Source organism: Stegastes partitus, unplaced genomic scaffold (assembly GCF_000690725.1).
Source record: "Stegastes partitus isolate 25-593 unplaced genomic scaffold, Stegastes_partitus-1.0.2 Scaffold541, whole genome shotgun sequence".
NCBI classification, from domain to species: Eukaryota; Metazoa; Chordata; class Actinopteri; family Pomacentridae; genus Stegastes; species Stegastes partitus.
Window position 1 is genome coordinate 344,316 of NW_007578272.1, and position 9,011 is coordinate 353,326.

Sequence of the window (9,011 nt, forward strand, 5' to 3'; positions counted from 1 at the left end):
AGTCTTGAGTTTCAAATGACTCCTATTCTTCTCGTGAGTGATTCCGATTGACTACAGCTGCTGACTCCTCTGAGCCGATTTAAATAGGGGTCACTTGATCCACTCATTGGACTCGACCACACACACTACAGCGGGAAAGTCTGAGGAGTTCGGCAAAAATCTGAGAAAGCAAATCATTGACTTGAACAAGTCAGGTAAGTCACTTGGAGCCATTTCAAAGCAGCTACGGATCCCAAATAATTGTAAGCATAAAGTGCATGGTACAGTTGTGTCTTTGCCATGACCAGGAAGAAAACTCAAATCTATCACCTGCTGCTGAGGGACAGTTGGTCAGGATGGTCAAGAGTCATGCAAGAAGGAAGACCTTCTTCTAGAAGCAGCACCTTAAGGACTGACAGAGGTTTGCTGCTGATCACATGGACAAAGAAAAGGCCTTCTGGATGAAAGTTTTCAGGTCAGAACAAACAAAAATTGAGCTGTTTGGACACAACGACCAAAAATGTGTTTGAAGGACAGAAGTTGAGGCCTTTAAACCTAACAACTCTAAACCTACCATCAAGCACAGTGGTGGCAGTATTATGCTCTGGGGCTGTTATCTAACCAGTGGAACTGGTGCTTTACGCAAAATAGCTGAAATGATGAAGGAGGAGGATCACCTCTGCATTCTTCAGGAAGACCTAAAATCATCAGCCAGAAGGTTGAGTTTTCCAACAAGACGGTAATCCCAAACACATGTGAAAGGTGTGAAGAAATGACTAAATCAGGCCAGAAATTAAGGTTATGGACATTTGATTATTTGGGTCTGTTGGAAACTATCCTGTCTGTTGCCTCACTTAATTTCATTGCTGTGGGGGTTTCTGGAGATACTGAACCCTAGAATAGTTTTCAAGCTAAAACTGTTTCAAAATTCAACAAATATCCAGGTCAGAAACCATGAAATTCTTCAAAAAATTTTTTTTTTTACAGAACTTAGTTTTGGGTCCAAAATAGCAAATAAGTAAACTTAACAAAATCTGAGACAGTCCAGTATTAACAAAGCGTCAAGGACTTAATAAGGGACAAAAAAAGTAAAGAGAAAACCAGAAATCAAGACATATTTGGAAAAATGCTTTTATTCAACATAACTGATCTGATTACACACACTGACGTTTGGGAGTATTGCTTGCATGTAAAACAGCATTTTTGACCACAGTGGTATCCAAACCATCAATAAAGATAACACACCAATTGGAAAGTGCTTTACTGGGAAAGTCTTTGGGAGAAAAGGGGGAAAAAGTGGAATATTAACAGCAGCAGCAACAAACCTGGATGACTTTGAAACATAGCCACATATTCAACTGCAGCATTCGGTCAGAATGCTAGAAATCAATAGTGTCTTAGCTGTAGATGTTTTTTTCCCCTTTAACAATCAGAGTCATTCAATTCAGCTGCTCTGTTACTGCAGTCTGGGAATCATCCTCTCACAAGCAGTGCACAATACAGGCATTCATCATCTTCTCTAAAAAGCAGTAGCAGCTTAAACTCGTTACATTTCTGGTGTTTGAAAAGAAACTTCTGCACAGATCCAACAGAATAATCTGTGTTCATTTTGTTAATTGGGAGCTATGTGTACAACAGCTTTAACTTGTTACTAAGGCGTGTGTTGATTGGCATATTCTGATATATTTCCTGGTTCTTATTCAGTATTCAGGTTTACGTATAAACAATGGAAAAACTGTTGGATTGTAACGTATAAAAAGACGTTTAAGGAGTTTTCTGCATAAATGGAGGTGTTTTTATGAAATAAAAAAGACCCATTAAGATACAAATGTTTCTTTAATCTCTTAAACTAAACAGAAAATCAATTACAAATACCTCAATACATCACAATCAATCAATCCGTCCACTAAATATCCTCATGAGAGTCCTACTGGAAGTAGCTATAAGAGACTTAAAGTGAAATAAAATAAGTATTTGCATTCTAGTGTACATAAACTAGACACAAACTATATTTTAGCACTGCTTTGGTCTGCTTTTTTATTTTTTTTAAAAGGCCCGAAGGGTAAAGATTATTATGGCTTCAGTACAATAAATGCTCTTAGTGTGAACAAGCTGGCACATTGGGAGGTACAGACAGTGACACGTGACATTTTGAGGCATTTTAGCTGATAAAGTGTCATGTATGTTGGGAAAGAAAAAAAAAAGCTGGATTACAAAGATAAAATCACAGCAAAATACTATTAAAGAGGGGGAAAAAAAAACAGATTAAAAATGTTGGACAGAGATGTGAAGTGCTGACTGTCTTAGTATGTATCTCGTGTGTCACAGCTTTTAAGACACAAGTTCTCATTTTCTCAACAGGTTTTCACTGCATAGGGTCACATGTGGGCATCTATACCAGCAGACCCTCCAGTTTAGACACATTCACGCTGATGTTCACGTCTACGAGCAGTAGGAGGATGCTGATCGCTCTGCAACCACACGGCCCTAAAGTTAAACTGACATCCAGAAAATACCCAAACCAAAGCTAAATATTATTGTCATGTAGTCGGTATAGCAGTTCCACTTTCCTAAAACGTCTGTGGCTATCCAGAAATTCTAATTCCTTTTGAGCTCCGCATTGTTTGCGTCGATCTACACAATGGACGCAGAGTAGATTCACTTCTGTTTTGGCTACCACTGAAAAACCACTTAAAAGAACGAGACAGTAAAGCTGTGTTCACTCTCTTCACCAAACCCAGCCGGTCACTACGTGTGTGGTTGTGTGTACTCTATGTTCACGCGTGTCTCCTTTTAAGCCCTCTTCATTCCTCTCCCCATCAGGCAGGCGAAGATGGTCATCACCATTTTCTGGTTGACTTCTACCAGGTCCTCAGGCAGGGCGTAGACTTTGGCGCCGATCTTCCTGGCCATTGAGATGGCGTACCTGGTGCGAGAAAGAGGCACAGTTCAGATCACTAAGAAAACACATCTGATAATAATCCCATTTTTAAAAGTTAAACCTGCAGCCACTAAAATTATGTTGTTGTTTTTCCCAGCAAGTTTGTCAAAACTGAACTTGTGATGGGACTTTCCAGGTATCATAGCTTTTGTTGGCTTCGTCTCAAGTATGTTTCTTCACAGTGACGTACAGATAGACAGCAACTACAAATAAATACTCAGAAAGATACAAGAAGGTGATTACTTGGCATTGCTCAGCTTGTCTTCGTCCGAGAGATTCCCTTTTTTTACCAGCTCAAAGTTCACACTCTGTGGCTGGATGGAATCAATCAGGTCCAGAACTGGAATACTGGAACTGATCGTTTTGTCCTGAACAGAGGAAAATACACACATAAACACATCACACACTGGTCCACAAGTGGCCTCTAACTATAAAGAAATAATTATTTGACATTATCAGAACACACCATACATTACACAACAGAAGTGAGCGCACAGTGTCACTAATATGATTTAAAGTTGTACCACCCGACACTGATCGGATTGAACAGTTTTGCTCTTGTGTAAAATTAAAAACTAACAATTTATATTGAATATATTTTTTAAAAATCAGGCCCCACAGTAATAACTTAACACAGCTCCCATAACATCACACTCCACCTTCGTGCTTCACTGTCAGGACGATGCATTCACTGTGGTCTCCCTGACCAGGTTTATGACATATATATAGTTTGTTTTTTCTAGAATAGAGGCTGATGTTATGCAATGTCCTACACACTGTCTGAGCTGTCACACAAACTCTGATTTCCACTGATAATCCCTGTGCTACGTCTGAAGTAGATGCTTAGCTTTTGTTTTTAGAGCTGCTGTCCATTGCCTTATTTTGGGAGGAAAGCCAATGTAGCCCCGTTTACACGTAGCAAAAACTGTGATATTTCAATGCATTTGGGCCTTTGGTTTACACATAAACAAAGCTACGAGTCACTGAAAATGATCATATCTGAAAACTCCGGCCACAGTGGAGGTTTGGAAAAACTCTGTCTTTATATTTGCATGTAGACAGGAGGAGACGGAGTCTGACATCACAGTATGCGACAAAAGCAGCATCAGTGTCATATGTGTTCAACCCCGCTGGGTACTGTTGTAAAAACAGTGCCAATATGTTCATATACTTGGATTGACATGTTTCCCAGTCAATATTTTTAAGTATTTTACTTGTTTTGTATCATAACACCACATTTAGGAGTCGCTCCACTTCTCTGTCGGCCCAAGCAAACAACCCTCGTGCCATAATCGTTGAAGTAACAGGAAGTAGTTTGTTGTTGTGTTTTTTCCAGGATTCTGATTGGCTAGCATGGCGTTATGCTTCTCGTTACACTGTCCCCTCTAGGTTTTGGTATAGCAGCTTTTAACGACGTGTTCATGAGGGTTTGTATAAACGAAGATTTTTTGTTAGTGTTTTGTTAGTTTTGAAAACGTAGATCCGTTTTTGTAAACACACGGCCATGTGTAAACGTGGCTTAAGTCTTGTTCTATACTTCCTAATTATTGCTGCAGCTTTGTTTGAACTGTTTTTTAATTGGTTTCTGATCCTCTTTGCTTTTCCATCTTTGTAAAGTCTCAGAATGAGATTTTTCAGTTCCTATGGCAATTCTTGTCCATGTGGAGCCATGACATGTAGACAGACACAGTCCAAAGATTCAACTCTGAGAAAGCTGAAGAGTTCACAGCTCACTTTATAACCATGTTCATGCAGTTAGGCTGAATGGAAATCATAACCATATTTAATTTAGTTTAGTTTAAGGATTGAAGGTCTTCTAACTTTTGTGTCATCACAGGTGTGTTCACTTTGTTTGTACTGAACTTCTACTTTATGGCCTGTATTTTCAATATAATCTTTCTAAAGAATGTGCTTTTGAGTGCTCATAGGAAGAAATAGTCAACTTAAGGATAATGTGATTACTGACAGATGGAGCAATTTAGATATTTGGTATCATTTACTGGGAAGTGATATTGCACTGGGCTGTACTAAGTTCTGTTATATGCTGTCTATTTATTATTATACCTCAGATTACTAGTTTAATTTCTCCTGCACCAAAGACAAAAGTGAAGCTCTTCACTCACCTTAAAGCTTTTGATAGATGAGCTCTTGCCAGCTCCAGCCAAAGTCTTGTTTGTCCACGTGATTATCAGATCATCTCCCGCAACGTCTCCATCTCCAAGGTTTTCCAGGATATTTAAAGTGTACCTGCATATGGATGTAAGAATATCAGCCATTTTTATTATCAGTGACACTGTGACATCGTGTGTGATCTCTTGTGGACTAATGTTTTTGTTAACACAGTGTAGTGATGCTTCGCTGGTGATTCTAGTGTGTTTCTTTCTTAGGGCTTCACTAAATGGAACAAACTTGCTGAAAATACTGTGACACTGTCAGAAACTGTGGCTGCTTAAATTGTTTACTGAAAGAACAGCGCCCTCTCCCTGTTCTGGGCTGTACTGCAACTCCAACATCCCCCGCGTGGAGGCCACGAGATGCTGGCTTACGCCCTCGGTGGTGTTTGTTTGTTTATCGTTATGTTGTTGTCTCAAAAACGACAACACAGGTATTGAACTGAAGTTTATCTATTGGGAGTAAATCACCTCCTCATCAGCTGCCACACCAGAGCCAGGGTCAGAGTTTCGTTTCCATCGAACAGGTCCTGTCCGCCAATTCCCACCAAAGAAAAACCGGCTTTCTCCTTACCCAGCTCCACAGCATAGTTACAGTTTTCAATCTGTCAGGAACAAACACACAGAACTCTAGTAACTGTAGCTCCTCTTGTTGCATGTACATAGAAAGTCATGCACAGGCAGAAACACCATAAATGTACCATATATATGAAAAATGTTATAAAAATGTAATATTTATGTATAACACAATGTTAATTCACTTTGTTTCTTTTTTGTTTTTTTACAAAATTATTCTGTAACAGATTTATATTTTAACAAATACTTGCGTCTACCTTTTTTATATGGCCTCCTCCTCCCTTGAACGGAGGAAGGTTGACTCTGTTGTCCCAGTCCACGGGCACCTTACACTTTTCATAAAGCTGCAGAATCACTATGGCATCCATCAGATCACTGCAGACACACGGATGTGACGTGAACATGTATGTATTTCACCAATAAATTGTACATCACTGTGGCAATTAAGATTTATGTTATAATCTGATAGAAACTGACCCGTAGATGCGGTGAACATGTGGACTGACTCCAAGAGAGTTCATCCAGTTCCTGAAGGTTCTCTCCTCCCTGGTCTCACCTTTGGATAAAGTCAACCAGTTACTTGTGAAGAAAGCTACTTCCAACACGTATGGACGTGGGTGAACGTGCATGTGATAAAGAGGGATTATTCATCCACGCTTACTTGAAACAGTCCATTCCTGGTCGCTTGGTTTGGTGAGAGCTGGGTGTTTGTTGAAAAGCGTGGCCACAAAGGCCATGTTGAGCTTTGCGTTTCCACACACGACATCAGTAGCTGTTACAAACTGTCGGCACTCGAGGCGGTCGGCCTGGACCAGCATGCAATCGGCTCTCTTCATAAGATCATTCTCCTGGTGACACACACAGAATAAAAGTGTTGTGCTTTCAAATATTTCACGAAATAACCCTGACCAAGTGATGCAAAGCTGCCGGAAAACTGATATTTGGGAGCTGCTGTCATGACTAAGGACTGCACGGTGGCTCAGTGGTTAGCACCGGCGCCTCCCAGCTACAAGATCACTGGTTCACATCACGGATAGGACGCCGGGATCTTTCTGCGTGGAGTCTCCATGTTCTCCCCGTGCAGCGTGGGTTCTCTCCGGGTTCTCCTGCTTCCTCCCACACAGTCCAAAAACATGTTGAGGTTAATTGGTGATTCTAAATTGTCCGTAGGTGTGAATGTGAGTGTGCTTGGTTGTCTGTCTCTAAGTGTAGCCCTGTGATAGACTGGTTACCTGTCCAGGGTGTAATACTGAAAAAAAGCACTGTATGAACAGTGTAAGGGGAAGGAACAGGTTTAAAAAGAAAAGCGTGCACCTTTTCTTAAAAGACTCAGTCAGAATATAACGAGCTGAATATATTCTTACAGGAAAGAGGCTGACACAAACTCAGCTTCCATTCAGCCTCTGATAGCCAAATAAAATGCTTCAGCTGAGCTCAGACTGAACAGCAACTGGCCATGTCCAGTTTCAGCGGCATGTGTGTGTGTGTCTCTATTGTGTGCGTATATATTGGTTATGTCTAACTAAAATAACAGAAAACTGTCAACAAATGCAATGTGTTTTGTTGTCTCAAGACAAAACGCGGCACGTCATAGCTGTTAACTCACATGTACACCAGACATATCAATGTCAACCCGGGGATGTTCCTCATTGCTGCCATCTGGAGCAATCTGCTGAAGCAGGTGGTAGTACGCCTTGGAGTCCTGCACAGACACAGAACAGAAATGGAAATGTCTTTTTTCAAGAGTACGTTGGCCAAGATGTGCAGCAACAATGAATACAGACAAACAAAAAGAGTCTCGAGAACACATCACAGGATCAGAGTGACAATCACAGCAGTCCAGTTCATGAAGGGACTTTCCATAAAATCAATGAATTAAAATGACACCTGGGAGAAGAAGCAGGGGTCTAATAATAATTTCAGGCATTTTCTGACCTTAATATCCCCAGAAAAGTTTGTTATGCTCATGCCGACTTTCTTTAAGTGGAAGTTGGCCCAGCGCAGCAGCAGCTCTTCAGGACTGAGCTTCAGCAACTCTTCCAGACTCTCGCCTTCCTCGAGCAACGCTGCTATAGCTGCACACAGAAGAGAAGAGAATGCATGTTTAGCTTTAAGGTCCCATCTTGTTTTTGTAAATAAAATTCAATCTGTGTGTCATTTGCACAGTTCTGCATCCACGCACAAGTCTGGCTGTGGATTCATTTGTACCTTCATTTCGGCTCAGCTCTATATCAGCGAAGAGTCCTATCTTGATGATTTGCCAGAGGAGTCCGAGCACCAGGTGAGGTTTTCCCTCCTTCAGATCCTGAGCTCCGATATTGACAACCTGACAACCGATGGCTGAGGCTGAGTTCAGAGCCAAGTTCAGATTCTCCTGTTAGGGGAATAAAAAGTTGGAGATGTGAAGTCAGGGGGGAGCTGACAGCTACACAACATAACTGACTAACTTATTTTATTGTTGGACATCTAGTGGAGTTAAACACAAAGTAAGAAACTGAGTAAGAAGTAGAATCTAACACACATTTATGGTGAAAGGAGTGAGTTTCTTGATGTTGATGGTTCTCTCATCGATGGTGTCCGGCACAGAGAGGTTGATGAGTTTACTGCAACAACAAATGTGAGGGAAAAAAAACATGTAAGGCACTGACCTGAGGTAACACCTAAAACCAGCATTCAAATGAAAGGGACAATAAAGTCATAGTTTACCAAAGCACAATGCCATCTGCCACAGCTTTGAACAGGGCTTCAGTGTTGGGATTAATAGGCAAAACATGTTTACAGTCCGGATCCGACTCCAAAGAAGAGTTGATGTAGTTGGCAAAGGCAAAGCGCTCCTGCTCTGAAATACAGTGAAGTCAGGAGTCTGATGATGTTTCAATACAAGTTCGGTAACAACTGATAATCTATTGATCCCAGATGTTAAAACCCATGCATTAAACAACTTCTTTGGCTTTACTAACCGGAGATCGAATGTTGAGTTCCTTCACTGGAGATCTCGCTTGTGCCCCCGATGGCTACAATGCCTTCCTTCTTGTTGAGAGCTGTCCTGAAACCCGTGGCCAACTTGTCATCCTTTAGATCCTTGAAGATCTGAATGCGCACACACAAAAAAACCCAGTTTAGAGTCGTTCCAACTGAAGCTGCTCCATGTTTATCAAGACATCAATCAATATAGTTAATTACTTAGTATTTTAGTTCCTCCATTTCCATCGGTTAGTTTCAAAATCAGTAAACATCACAGACAGCAGAAAAGTGATCAAACACATTTTAGCACAATATTGGTAGTCAGCTATTAAGACAGGGTTTAGATATTAGTGAGTGAGTGAGTGAGTGAGTGAGTGAGT

General features: G+C 40.9%; 1 protein-coding gene across 1 annotated transcript in view; it reads right to left on the reverse strand.

The window, feature by feature from the left end:
• Positions 1–1,094: 1,094 nt before the first annotated feature.
• The window catches only part of LOC103361904 (plastin-3-like), a 13,177-nt gene continuing 5,260 nt past the window's right edge, over positions 1,095–9,011 (reverse strand). Inside the window, exons 3-15 of the mRNA XM_008288115.1 lie at positions 8,628–8,831; positions 8,374–8,506; positions 8,189–8,270; positions 7,876–8,041; positions 7,603–7,742; positions 7,274–7,369; positions 6,329–6,515; positions 6,145–6,223; positions 5,925–6,042; positions 5,563–5,696; positions 5,044–5,167; positions 3,164–3,288; positions 1,095–2,905 (exon numbers count right to left, since the gene is read on the reverse strand). Coding sequence (XP_008286337.1) covers positions 2,773–2,905; positions 3,164–3,288; positions 5,044–5,167; positions 5,563–5,696; positions 5,925–6,042; positions 6,145–6,223; positions 6,329–6,515; positions 7,274–7,369; positions 7,603–7,742; positions 7,876–8,041; positions 8,189–8,270; positions 8,374–8,506; positions 8,628–8,831 — 1,721 coding nt within the window. The 3' untranslated portion in view covers positions 1,095–2,772. The remainder of the gene's footprint in view (positions 2,906–3,163; positions 3,289–5,043; positions 5,168–5,562; positions 5,697–5,924; positions 6,043–6,144; positions 6,224–6,328; positions 6,516–7,273; positions 7,370–7,602; positions 7,743–7,875; positions 8,042–8,188; positions 8,271–8,373; positions 8,507–8,627; positions 8,832–9,011) is intronic.